The 14,353-nt window shown below is 39.7% G+C and overlaps 1 protein-coding gene across 1 annotated transcript; it reads right to left on the reverse strand.

Moving 5' to 3' along the window:
• Positions 1–453: 453 nt before the first annotated feature.
• Positions 454–4,810, reverse strand: LOC129121694 (alpha-1-antitrypsin-like). The gene is made up of 4 exons (XM_054635108.2): positions 4,153–4,810; positions 2,421–2,691; positions 1,619–1,766; positions 454–645 (listed from the first exon to the last, which is right to left on the reverse strand). Exons 1-4 carry the CDS (start codon positions 4,808–4,810, stop codon positions 454–456), a joined length of 1,269 nt encoding a protein of 422 aa, XP_054491083.2.
• Positions 4,811–14,353: the final 9,543 nt, after the last annotated feature.

Raw genomic sequence — 14,353 nt, forward strand, 5'->3', positions numbered from 1 at the left:
CTTCAAAGCAAGTGCCTAGGCCTGGTCTGAATTGACTGACTCTCCCAGTGTGTAATTTGAAGCTATGCCTTCCTTCCACTGGAAACCCTACCAATGTCAGAAGCCAGCCTGTAGTTTGCAGAGAATTCATTTGGATTTATCCACTAAAATTTTATTTACTTACAGTGTTTCAGCTGAGATTCTCAGCTGGGTATTACCTTGCTTTTCAAAGATGGCACTGATCACTAAAAGGCTGATTTATCAAATTCTTCACAATTCACTAATAAGTATATCTCACTGGTTATTTTCTATGGAAGGACGAAGCAAAAAGAATGTTTCTAAGAATGACTGCACTCTTTTCTGATTTCTTTGGAAAAAGAAATTTGTTAATAACTGTTTGGATATAATTTTAATCACAATGGACAATAACTCCATAAAATGCAATTCAAAACAATAAGACCAGCCACTGACCAGTCATTTTTCAGTTGGGTTTACAATTTTTCCCATGAAGAGGATGCTCTGAGTATAGTGATCAACAATCAACAACAAGAATGGATGATTGAATTTAACAATGGGAGGAGCAGAATGAGGAAGAAAATCTATGCTGCTGGCTGCTGCAGCCTCTGTGCCATTCTCATGGATCTTCAGCAGGGCCTTGTGAGTAGCCTACAATAAAATACAGCAAGAATTAATGTATATGGAAGGTGTGGTGGGAAATTATTCAAATTAATACAAAGTTAATTCAACTACTGCCTTTCACAAAAATTGCTGGTATGCCAGGAACCAGGAAGAAGGGCACTACAGCCCATTGTGTGGTTTTTAGCAATGTTGTCTCAATAAGCAAATATTTACACATTCAGTGTTCCTCACCACAAGTGCATCAATGCAGACCTTAGCAACTGCACACCTTGTGGAATTAATTGAAAGTAAAGTAACAAAGCAAACTCACAGGGAATGTCAGTTTCAAAGGGAAAGGAAATAGGGTTCCAGAACTGCTCTGTAAGTATTCCTAACAGCACTTGCACACAGTTTAGCCAGGAATTCAACCTTGCTACCAAATCTTTTGTTATTGTTTGGCATTTTAAATTTTTTTCTTTTACTAGCCCCAAAATGCTAGAAAGTTGTAAGTGATGTTTTCAGAATGGCTGTAAAAATGCTAGTTTTTATCTTCACATTATTTTCAGTAAATGGGATGCTTTCCTCAAGTCTGGTCCATTTTATGTTTTTAGCACTCAACAGAGCCTTCAATAGTAACAGCAATTTCTAAATCCTTTAAAATTGTAGAATGCATGTTAGAAAAAGGCCACTTTTTCTGTTGATATGCTCATGCAAGACCTTCACAACCCCTAGTTACCCATAGGCTCTTCTTTTACATGGAGAAAATATACCATGTTTAGTTTCCTGGATAAATGCTAAACCCACCCCTCCATCTACCCTCCACCTTTGCTTGTCAGATGAAAGAAAATATCCCTATCTCCAGATCTTGGAGAAGTTTGAGGGAGTTTAAAAGGACTTTATCAGCTAAATGTTCTATTTCAGAGTATCAGCCAGCCCTGGCAATAAGTAAAATTTCACAGGTGAACTTAGGGTAATTGGATGTTAAGGAAACCATAGACAGTTGTTCTGCTGATAAACTTACTTTTGAAACCTTCACATCAGGGTTTCCTGTGATTCCAGACAGATCAGCCCGATTAGAAAACACATCAGTTACACCCAGATTCATTAAGATCCTCTTTAAGTCATAGGTGCCTGAAATTGATAGTTTTGGAATATGCAGTTCCATCCTCCTGTCAATCCAGAAGTAAATTATAGTAGTTATTGCAATCAGATCATGCCTTGGACTGAAGATTCCTAACTTGATAGTGGTTCTTCTGTGCTAGAATGACAGTCTTTTCAGCTATGAAACATGGCAAGAAAAAGAAGCTAGGAAGATGCTGGTCTGGAGGATAGAAAAGTATGGAAGGAGAAAGACCTCAGTTCATATTTCTTTTATGATTCTGCAACACAGTCACTTTAGGAGACAGTAAAAAGTAGTGCTGCCAGCATTTTTGGGACAAAGTTTGATTTCTTTTTCTAACCTTGAAGGTTCTGCTTTTGGAATTCACGGCCCATTCTCTCTGAGGGATCTGACTGCTATGTCACACTATTACCTCTCAAAATATTTTGCCTGAGACAAGGGAAATGGTGATACTTAGCATCAACTGAAAAATGTACAGGAGAAAAAGAATTAAATTTCCCACCTCAGAGATCTCTCATCACAAAGCAATGCTGATTCTAATTTTTGCTGAAAATATCAAATCATTTGGTCTGATCCTTTGTACTTCTTCTTTTGTTTAAACCTCCCATCAAAAATAGAAGATAGTAACTGTAAAACCTGACCATAGCATTCAGACTTTGGGTTCAGACTACCTCGAATCATCAAATCAAAATTCTATATTTACCATCTTTGAAGAGATCTTTCCCATTTAGAAACAGTATTTTTTGTCAGGGCACGTTCCAACTGTTTCAATTTTCCTTTATTGGGCAGGATAAAGAATGCTGTAACATCTCCCTTGTAGGGAATCTGCACCACCTCGCAGGACAGCTTCCTGTCAGAGTATGCTTTATAAAATCCATCCCGAATCATCATGTCCACTTCAACTGAGGTCTTTGCATTCACATGGAAAAAGTCCTTGTGTGTCCCCTTAATATTGAAGGGATTTTCCCAGTAAGCTTAAAAACAAAAGAGAAAGAATGGAGTTGAATACTTATTTCAGTGAGGATATATTAATATTGTCCAGATTAATGTACAATAAATAAAACCATATCTGAATATTTACACTTGGAGGTAAAAAGTATTCAAAGTTTATTAAATATCTTATTCTCTGTAACAATTAAATACCACAGGTTAAATTTTGTATGGACTCGTACACAATCTTTCTAAGTCAGATAAATTAAATGAAGTAACTTCATCATATTACCTTATGTTTTATTTAAAGAAAAAGAAAACTAACCAGAATCCAGGGATTTGCTGTTTTCAAATATTGCTTGTAAAGCAAGTTTCACAGCAGATGTCTAACTTTTGAAAGGCAGCATGTTATGCTCCTTACATAGTTTTTTGTATGTTTTTCATCTTGTAGCACTAAGGAAAAGCTCACATGCTAGAGAAACACAAACTTTTGGACCTGAGCATGACTGCAGTACGGTAGATGGAATAGGGCCTCAAGGTCTCTACTCTTCAAAACCTTTTGCTCTGTATGTTTATTCAGCTGAATTTTCTATGATATTTTATTGTGTAATAAAAATGTCATTCACTAAACAAATAGACTGGGACTAAAGCTTGCCATTCTCTACGTATGTTTTTTTGGCTTTTTTTTTCTAAATGTTGAATAGAAATAGCCTAATTTAAAAAATAAATAATGGAATGTAAACTCCACAATATTCTGGTTACTTTATAAGTTTAAGCCTTCTCCCTTGCCCTCCAGGAAAAAGCTTTACTGTGATACGGTGCTCAGACTAGGAAACCTGAGATTAGGTCACCCAAATTTATAAAGTATATGAAATAAAATATTTTTTTATTTTACTAAAAGTTCATAATTTCCAAATATTCCTTTCTGGGCGGGAAATTCCGTGTATGTCCTGTATGCTGCTACAAATGAACGCCCTAGAAGAAGTTAATAATTTCCAAAGCAATACATTCAAATACCTCTTGGGATGTGTGAAATATGATGACAAGGGGTAGAACATTTGGACTCCAACTCCAGAGGTACCTACCCATGTAATAGTCATGGACTGTAAGTAAATTAAAGGTTTTGGCAATTTTTTTTAAGCATCATCTTCAGATTTTAGTTTTCTACTTCACACATAAAATGTGAAAACATTTTGGTTTTTAAAATAATAAGTAGATGAAGTCTGACAGGATAATTTAACAATGCACAAATCTGTTGTGCTCTGGCAATTCCCTGAACCTGAATATTGCAAGTAAATGAACTTTTATGCTTAGAAGTCTAAATATATGCTAGAAAAATTTAGCTGTGGAAGTGGTTTCAGAGTGGAAAACTTGCACTTTTTTTTATAATAGTCTCATCTAAACGCATTCATTTAAAAATTATCCGGAAATAACTTGGTGTACTAGTTTTACATCAGGTGAAACAGCACAAAACAGATGCAGTAAATAGCATCTATGTAACTTACCTTTGAAATAAATGTAGTTAACAATTACCATCAGAGTGTTTGGATCAAGGTCCTCAAGTATTTGGTTTATATTCCCACGGGTTTTATTCTTTACATAATCATTGATCTCTTTTTTAGCTTGAGTGGAATTCTGGAAGCTGCTGGAGACAGCTTTTCCTCTGTACAGTTTTTTGATGTCCCTCAGAAAGGTTTTCATTGGCTTGAGGTGTTTGTCCATGAACAGGGTGCTGCCCATGCTCAGCTGCACCTGGCTGCCAGGGCGGCTCAGCAGGCGGAGGAGCTGGCCAAAGCCGTGGTGTATCTCCTCCTTCTGGATGGTGGTGAGGTTAAAGGCCAGTCCCTCCAGCAGCTGAGCCTGGCTGCTGCCCCGGGAGCCCAGGGCCACAAGGGCAAGGGCAGCAGAGATGCTGACTGGGGAAAAGAAAATGTTCTTGTCAGGCTCTTGAGTGGTCGCTTGCCTGTAAAACTGGAAGGCAAATTCTGTATTGCTTGGGATTATCCTTTGGCAGGACTCAAGAGGATCTGCCTCAAGAAAATACAGCTCCTGGGGGTCAGTTGCCTCAGGCTGGTCAGTGTGGTGATCAGTCTGGGTCAGACTGTGGGCACTGAGGTGAAGCATGGCCATCAGCAAGCACAGTGGGAGCATGGCCTTCATCATTCTTCACAGATACTGCGTGGACAAAGAACAAAAGGTCTTGGATGCTGGAGGTTGGCTCTATCAGCACCTCATCTTTTATTTCTGTCTGCTACTGCCTTCAAGTGGAAATCATTGTTATGTCCTGACCTCCTCCTTTGCTATGGAAGAGTTTTTTAAATCCTTGTGCTTTGAATTTACCCGTAATTCCTATTCATTTCTGCCTATTTCAGTTCTACTTTAGCTACAAAATTTCCTTGTTAGTGGGAAAGAAACATGTGAGTATTAAAGAAAAATAAGAGTCCAAGGGAGGAAGTGAAAAAAGGTGCCTTTTTTTTTTTTTTTTTATGACAAAGCAACACATTAGAAACCTTCTGATTAATTATTTTGTGCTTATTTCCAAAGACCTCCAAGGACTATTATGCTATTAGGGTTTGAATGAGTTTTATGTTAAAAAAAACAGTGCTACACTGCTATATCAAAGGAAAACAACATGAGATTGCAAAATTCAGAAATGCTATTTTTTCTCATTCCTGACTCATTTTACCATACAAAGTGGCTAATCATAAGAGCTGGTAAAATTTTTCTGCTTCAATACCTGATTAAATTAGAATATGTTTGTCTATTTTAAATGACCACTCATGTGTCACCTGTCTTCCAGATGGGTTCCTTCTTGTATGTATCCCACATCTGGCTATGGGAAGGTGAGACCATTAGTATGGACTTGGCTTCTCCGGTCTTTCCAAGCTTCAGATCAGCAGGAAAGTATCCTTTTGTAAGGTAAATATGCCTAAGGCCAGAGTAGTGCTCAGCAGCAAGACTGGATCAGGGCATCTTGGACATTTGTAGTGGTATTTAGCTTTTTGTGTGATCGCTTTTTGTCTTTCTTTGTTTACTGCTTTCTCTTTTACCAGTTCAACCAAGAACATGCTGGGTTGATTTGTGGTGTCTAAGATGGTTAACCTGTCAGAAAACAAGGAAGAGCTATTCCCACTAAAAATATGGCACTAGTGACTAGAAAAGCTCCAAATAGCCTTCACCTAATGCCATGCTTGAAACAGATCAGCTTCAGGCAGAAGATCACAAGCCACCTGCTTACACCCCAGCAGGGTAAGCTGCTGGTAAAGGCACTCAAAGACATGGGTTTCAGCAGAACAGATGAGATGTTTACTGGGATTCTCCCCCAGCCCTGAGACAGCACACTGACCACCAAGGTTTGGGTGAAAAGGAGCCAGCTTGTCTTTCTGCAGCTTTGCTGTGTGTGATCTGGGTAAGTTGGAATTTACAGAGGACATTGGTATAGCAAAATCACTTTGTGAATTCTGAGTCATCTTAGTGTAAGCAAGACACTCATTCACTTCAGTTTTGGTTATCTGATTGTAAGCTTTAGGGGGAATTAGTAATGATCAATAAAATTGACAGTTGAGAAGTCAGAATACTTCTGTTATCGAAGCATATTTTTTCTAGATGTTTTTGAGCTATTTGGGATAAATATTCAGAGCAGTTATACTCTGTGGAACTGCTATAATGAATCCCCAGAAATTGCTATTCAGTATTTCTTGAAATTAAGTTCAGCTGTCATTTGAGTACTTAGAAACTAGATTTCACCCTTGAAAGCAGATGTGCTTTATGACTCACTTAGCTAAATACCATACAGCTGGGTCAAAGTCATTAAGTAAAGATAGCTGGGTACTTACTTTACATTCAGAGGGCTCGTGCTCTCAATGGGCTGTGCTGGTTCTTGCTGCTTTACTTGTACTGCTGTTTTCCTCTGTTAAACATTACATGGCTTCAGATACATACTATCTGGAACCACAAAGCTGAATGCTGATGAAGCCAGTGTTCTTGGACCTTGTGTGCATATGTCCACATCTCTTCACTCCAAACAGAGCAAAGACCACTGGGCCCAGGCTGGTCAGTAGAGTACAGTGTTACATCCCAAAGGGTATGCAACTCCTAAGTAAATATTTGTTGGAAATGATATTTTGGTGTCAAGAGCACAGCACTCTGCCCTGTGTGCTACCTGAGATGAATATAACCATTCATCTGGAGACACAATTTTGTCCAGCACTAAGCTCTGAAGGCCAGGGTGAGGGAGCTACAAGGAGGACCACTTGTCCTCTCTCATGCTACCCAACTTACTGGAATCCACTTATGTGTCAACATCTCATCTTTTATTTCTACACAGAAGAAACCCCACTGGTTTCTACTCAGAAGCCAATGAATCCTGTTTGCCTTGTAAATAAAGAGGGCACCTCGTTCAGTCTTGTAATGGTCTCCTCACAATCAAATGATTCTTTCTGTATCTCTGTTAAGGACCTCCTAGCCTATCAAGATCTGAAAAGTACTTAATGTAGACTTCAGCACTTGAAAAAGCTGTATAAAATATGTACCATCACTGCAAGTGCCCAAAGACAATACTGGAAAAATACAACTGCTGTAATGTATGTGAGCAGCAACCTAGTCTCAAATATACCAAACAATAGCAAATGATGGAAGAGAGTAACCCAGAAATATTAACCAGTAATAAATCAAGGCAGTATCAAACTGTGAGTCTCGCCCTTCTTATGAAGATGTATTTCCCAGGAATCTTCCAAAGGAAGATGAAGATAAGTGCTGTGAAGCAGGTTTACCACCATTCACCAATGGATGAGCTGTTCAGATGCATGGTTTGATCAGCCAGCCAGGAGAATGCCTGCTTAGCCCCTCTATGCCTCTGCTACACTTTGCAGGACTTGTTCAGCAAGGAGCAGCACAATCCCCTTGATACAGTAGAACCAAGGAGCTCTTGTGAAGGTCAGGTGAGGCTTGATGGAATAGCCTGTTGTCTGTTTTTTGTCAGCCACAAACACTCTGCATTTAAATTGAATGAATGTATAAGCCAGAATGCCTGATGGCACAAGTGCAACCTTTCAGGGAAAACAATAGAGGAGCTCATGGTGCTCCAAGAAAGGCTGTTGGTGGTTCTGGAAACTTCTTTAGTCATAGAGGTGAGCAGTGTTGAATATTTACAGTTCTGTTAAACATTGCACGGACAAAAAAACTCCAGCTGTCTGAGGACACAGATAAATGCTGATGTAGCCACGCAGAGAAGGTAGAAGTCAGTGCTCTCTGGGCCAGCTGGCTTCCATGTTTGTTGTCTCCAAACATGCATAACAGCAATCTGCAAACTCTGAAGAGGAGAGGTCCATGTCCAGTGACACGAGTGCTAAGGCATCTCCTGAAGTGGGTTATGGCCTGAACTGGGGCTTTGGATTTTTGATCATGCAGCTTGGGCCCCTGCTTCAACATGATACTAAGAAAAGGAGATCAGAAGAGGTAATCAACACGTAACTTGGGGTTTTTTTCCCCCACAAATGAACGTGGCAGCAGTTCAGAAACTGTCCTACATTCAGAGGCTTTATTTGAGCCTTGGTTTGGTCACAACAGAAGAAGAACCCTGGGCAGTGGACTCCACTGTGCAGCTGCAGGGCCAGCTGAAGCAGAAGGTAGCAGGAAAGAGACAGTGCTGTAAAGAATTATATTGCAAGCATTGGGGCTAATTCTGGATTCCCTCTATGACCCTGAAGTGAACCAAAACATGCTTCAATGCAGTGAGAAAACTGTGTCAGAGACACAAACACAAATTTTTGCTGTTCAGACATTCATCTGTATTGTTGTATATGTTGACATTCATCCCTCTTGTTGAAAGTCAGCATGTATTGATTTTTGAAACTCTTTCAAAATCTGCTTCTCTTTGCTTCAGCTATCCTTGTTGTCATGAGGTGGCTGGAAGAAGAGGTTCATCATTCTACTGGGAAGGTCAGAAGAGGTTCTCCAAGCCAGCAGCTGTTCCACCCCAGGGCCTGCTTCTGGAGACAGTAATGCATAAAGCATGCCTACACTGCTGCTTTGTTTTACACCTTAGTTCCTTAAAAATGTGTCTCTATTCCTATTATTTTATTCAAAATACTTCTTTTAAATGCTACCTAGCTCCTTTCATCAGCAAATACTCAGCATGTTGTCTGCAGCCCCAACCATGCCCTGCTGAATGCAATGCAGACCATGACTCTATAGAAACATTTTCTCAGGCTGTTAGAAAACTCTCCTGTAATTCTGGGCACTCTGAAGGAAAAGTAATGGCACTGTCTCAAAGCAGCAAAATGTGAACCTTGGCTGAGGAAGGACCTGGACAAAGTATCTGCAGAGCAGTCACAGCCACCCCACTCCAGATCTATAACATCCACCTGACAGAATACACATCTGGTGTAGATGTGAAACCTTCTCTGTTGGCTGGCCCAAGTCTGTCTTCATGTACTGTCCACTAAGACAGCACTTGCAATACCAAAATTCACCATTGCTTACTCTGGTACCAGATTCCAGCTGAGAGGATGCAGTGCCTGAGGGGTGGTGGCTCTGGGGCAGTAGTCAGTGTTAGGTTGAAGAACTAACCTAAAGTATGTTTTGAAGGCATACATGGCTGCAGTCAGATTTTCCCATTAATTGCTATTCTTGCAACAAGACTGAAAGGTCTGCCCAGCCCTGGTCTTCCAGTCAGCAGGGAAGGAAGAGGGATGCATGGAAGGTAAGCCACACTGTTTTGTCATGGTTCACAGAACAACCTTTCCTGCATTTGTTTTCCCACAAATATTTTTCTTAGCTCTGTTATCCCATTTAACAGAACCCATGTGCTCATTTATACTGTAGATGGAGATTAATGTTAGGAACTTCTTGCTTTAATGAGTCTTTATTAATTTGCATAATTTGAGATGTAAACATATCCATTTCAAATGATTATAATATAAGCTACAGATGATGAATGGTGTTGTCGAATTGTCCAGGAGGAGCACAGATCTATGATTCACATGTCAGTCAAACATAATATAGCAGGAGTTCAGTTTCTGACTGACATTAAAATCATTATTTCAGGATAACGAATTTTGTATTTAATAATTTTTAAATGTGTTCAAGATTTTCTCTTCATTCATTAAACTCTTAAAAGTTTCCCTTCTATGTATTGCATTTATTGAATCTGAGAAGAACCAGAATTTATGTGTCAAATACACAGTTTTCTGTGTTGTGTGGAAAGGGAACTTCTTAAATATGGAAACAGATTTCTTAAATCCATGTTTATGGACCAAACAAAAAATGCCCTAATAATCAGTCTGTACTTCATGGATACATTTGGCAGATGCTCGAAATAAATGTTAAGGTGTTTGATATTTGCTGGTCAAGTCATGTTTTTATCCAAGAGCCATGTTGTTACTAAAAGAGTGTAATTTTAAAACTCTAACTTTGGAAATTCTATTTTGCTAGGAAAGTTTGTCCATGAGAGAGTTACTGGTCCTTAGTAGTTATGTATTTTTTAGTAGTAGTAGTAACAATTAGCTTACAAGAGACTTTACAAACAGTGTAAGACATGCAAACACAGGCTCTGGATGGACTGAAATGTCTCTCTGCTTCATTTTTCTTGTTAGCACACTTGTGAAAGAAACATAATTTTGCTCTTAGTTCTAATACAAACACAGGTTGTGTGCAGTGTCATTCTGATCTGATGTATTGTGTTTATCCTTTCAAGAGAGACAACCATGTTGATTTTTGTCATTGGTACTAAAGGAAACTCTCCCCTCATGTTTTCACTTGGCTTGGGCTGCTAGCCCTGCTGAATTTCTGTAAGCAGTTACACAGTGGCTGTTCAATGAGCCGTGCCTAACAAAGTAATAAGGTTTAATTAGCCCAACTTAATCTGACAGTGTGCTGCTGGCACACTATCTGTTTCTACAGCTGGCTAGTGATGCATGTATGCATATGAAATAAAGATCACTCCTTGAAATTCTTCTCTGCTTCTAGTATTGTGTAATGGAATTTGAAGTTGTCTTCTCCTACATTCTCTGCTTCTCTCTGTACAATGCAAAACAGGTCTCAGTTAAGCAAATTGACATTTTCTTTAGTTTGAATTTAATAGAGGATATTTTCTAGCTACACTTTTCGTATTCTTGTTGTTTAACCACAGCAAAATTTGGATCACACAAGAAACCAAAATCTGTGCAGCCAAGCCCCTAATCCTTAGTATCTCCAACATGTAAAATTGTTTCAGGGTGCAAAAGCTCTGAGTACAGCATACAGGCTGCTTAAGGCAGCACTAGGTCTGCACAGAGGATGAGAATGGATTAGAGTTTACAGCATCTTCCTTTATACTTTAAAAATATGATCTATACTTTTTTTTTCCCTGATGATGTTGATGTTCATCATGCCTTACATGGATTTACAAACTCAAAGCTCTGAGCCAAGGTTTCATCAGTGATTTTTGCTACAGACAGTTTAACCTACAGCTGTAATCAATAACAACTGCTGAGTAGTGAGAAGACAAGATTCAGCAGCCCTGGCTAGAGCAGCCTCAGTGCACTTCCCGGCAAAATTTAGGAGGTTTTGTGAGCATGCTGCAAAGAAAGCAGGGAAATTTCATAGGAACAGAGGTTGGACAGTAAAAGTGTAAAGGGAGCTTGCTGATGCAGTGGCTCCCTGGAATGATTTCATCTGAGGAATCCCAGCCCAGGGACTGGAAACAGACCTACCTTGTGGAGAGCAGGGAACTGGAAATGCCAGAAAGAGGCTGAAGTGAAAAAGTAAGGGAGATGTTCTGTGCTTCTCTAACAAAACACATGTATGCACTTAGTAATAAAACCTTGTTCAACTTCTATCCAACTGTGTTGTCCAATGGTTTCTTGCAGCAAACTTATAATCAATATAGCAGAGAAACATTAAAACTCAGGGATTATAATCAGAGGTTAAAACATATTTCTAAAACTGTCTCTCTATATCAAGTATTTTACTTTTTGGGAAAACATTGTCATCAAGTGTCCCAGTGTGTTTTCCCCACAGGTTTTGTGCCTGTGTAGCAGAATCTTAGAATCAAAATCTAGGCTGGAAGAGACCTCCAGAGGCCATCTAGTCCAGCCCTTTGCACAAACCATCAGGTTTCTTAGGTACACGTCTCCAAGCACGGGAATTTTGCCACCTCTCTGGACCACATCTTCCAGACTTAACCACTGCATGGTAATACTGTGTTCCTTATTAGAATTTTTTACATTGAAACAGTTCTGTTCTCTGATCTTCAGTGTCTTCCAGCTCCAGCATCATATATCTTTGTCATGATCCAGGGACTTCTGAGCTGTCATTTACAGAGAAACTGTTGCATTTTCTCAGCTGAACTTTGCTTAGCATTGATTGAGAGAAAGCTTCCATGGATCTTCTGTTCTTCCATCTATCTCAGAAGGGGATGGGGAGGTCTTTGTGAAGCATAATCCACATGGATGCTTTATCCTCACCCCCCCCCCCCAAGATGGGCCTCAGAAAAAAGACTCAAAGGAGAAAATTAAATGTTCTTGTCACCTGCTATTGCCTAGATCTGCTTGTAAAGATCTGGTGCTTACCTTCAGTGGAGTCAGGTTTTGACTACACTGCTGCTTTCCAGGAGATGTAGGTAATTTACAGCTCTTGAGAGGTCCTATTCAGTGGAGTGATCAGTTAATTTATGGGATTGAAACTCAATCACACGGTGGACTTTTTATTTGCTGGCTGTCATTTACAAGATAATGAGGAAGGGAATTAATGTCTGAGTGAGAAAGCATAATGAAAATTTCCCACCTCTGCACAGCAAGCCATCAATATTTTTTACAGAGGTTAATTTTATCCTAGTTTGGACTATGAACTCAAAGACCAGAGTTAAAAAAAGAGGTTTTAATTAATGTCTTTGAAGTAGTTTCTAAAGAAAGATTGCAACACCCAAAAAATCCACAGAGTGCCAAAAATAATTCCTCATTTTTCCCACAGAAATGAGTTACGAGACTTAGAGCTCAGTGGCCCTTTCAGTGCTGCCAGGCCCCATGAATACTGAAGTATCTAGAGAGGCTATTTTCCCCTTAAACTTCTCTTGACCTTTCATCATCTTCCCCAACCCGAACTCCACCTCCATCCAAGGCAGACATGTCACATCCAACTGGAGGGCCTTAGAAAGAAAAGGGAGCTGGGCTTCTTGGGGGACCAAGGGAAGAACATTTGGAGAATCAATGCCAGTAAAAAAAGCTAGATAAACATAGATTTTGCTTTTAAATATAGAAATAGAAGATATGTCTGGCTGTTCTTACTGGCTCTGAACTAGCTTGCTCTTTTAATTTTGCTCTGTTGAATTAAATTAAGATATATATCTGTGGTGCCTTCATCTGCACAGCAATACAAGTATAGAATAAAATACGCCTTTTAGAGAAATAAGAATTAAAACTGTGTGTTTACCCCAGCTGTGGTTTTTGACTCCTCTTTATCTTAATTTCTTTCTAGTAAAGAAACTGAAGTATTTCTTTAAGGAACCCCCATGTTATACTGGCCAAAAAGTGAGTAATTTCAGATGGGAATAGGTCTGAGTTTCACTTATGATTCATAGCAGTGTATTGAATGAGTTGGAGGCTGAACTAAAGACTGGGTTTAACCCTGCTGTACCACATGTACAAAATAAGAAAGAGAAAGGGAGCCATCACCTCACTAAGCCTGGCAGGGAGCAGTCTTTGAGCAGATAATGGTGTAGAATTTGCTGTCAGTTAGAGCAGATATAAATGTCTCAGGAAAGAAACTGCTGCAGTGCTCTGCGAATGCTACATGCCTTGGTGCAGGGAGAGCACCAAGTAACACAGGAGTGGAGAGTTTACACAAGGGCAGAATGATTATTCTGAGTGTTTCCAAGTTTTAAAGACTTAAAGTTTTTGAAGGTGGCCAGCATATGACATCCAGCCAAACTCTGATCTCCCAGCACGGGAGAAGCAGCAGTGCAGTTCCACTTGCATGGGTCTGAGCCTGTGCCCTGTGACTAAACATCTAACTGATAGAGGTGAAAACTTTAGTGTTAAATCTTCCCTCCCACAATAATTTCCTCTTTTCTCTTTCCATTGGTACCACTTTCTGGCTTATTTATGCCAAAAACTTTAATATCTGCTAATTAAGTTAAAGCCTTAGAAGAACTCGAAGTCTACATTGCATGGTGCTCTGCCCAGGCAGAGGAGTTAATTGGCCCAAGTGTACTGTCAGGCTGCTCTTGCTTTCCTCCTTTCCTGTGTCATGGCAGCTGCAAGAGGCCCCTCAGCTTAAGTTCCTGCTTTTCACAGCAAAATGTGGCTGTCTTGGTAATTCCCCTCTTGCTCACACATACTCCCCATGGAGCTCTGGTGTTTATGTCAGAAAGGCCTCTTCAAGACATAACATGTTTCTCCACAGAACCCCCAAGAATATTTCTGTTTTCTCACCATTTCACAAGAGCAGCTATTTTCACAGTCCTTCCTTTGCAGAGAGGTGATGTCCTTTAGCACACTCCAAACCCACCCTTAGGAAGCTGTACCTTGAGTAACAGGTAACGTGAGCTCTCATATGAGTCTCATCTCATGTTCACACCACTTGCAAGATGCTTCCTTAGCCAAGGTGTCCTTGCTGCCCTTTCTTTTATTGCTTGCACTTCACACAATATAAGACAACTGAATGAGAATGTAAAAACAATCCTGGAGGCTGTAATAAAATAATCTTCTGAGGAAGATTTACTTCCTT

Source organism: Agelaius phoeniceus, chromosome 6 (genome assembly GCF_051311805.1).
Source record: "Agelaius phoeniceus isolate bAgePho1 chromosome 6, bAgePho1.hap1, whole genome shotgun sequence".
In the NCBI taxonomy this organism is placed as follows: Eukaryota; Metazoa; Chordata; class Aves; order Passeriformes; family Icteridae; genus Agelaius; species Agelaius phoeniceus.

Excerpts from the sequence above, each read along its gene's own strand:
- LOC129121694 (XM_054635108.2), bottom strand. The coding sequence starts at position 4,810 with ATGATGAAGGCCATGCTCCCACTGTGCTTGCTGATGGCCATGCTTCAC. Across the intron at positions 1,767-2,420 it reads GAAAGATCTCTTCAAAGATG|GAGGATGGAACTGCATATTC; the intron begins GTAAATATAGAA and ends CTGGATTGACAG. Across the intron at positions 646-1,618 it reads CTGATGTGAAGGTTTCAAAA|GCTACTCACAAGGCCCTGCT; the intron begins GTAAGTTTATCA and ends ATTTTATTGTAG.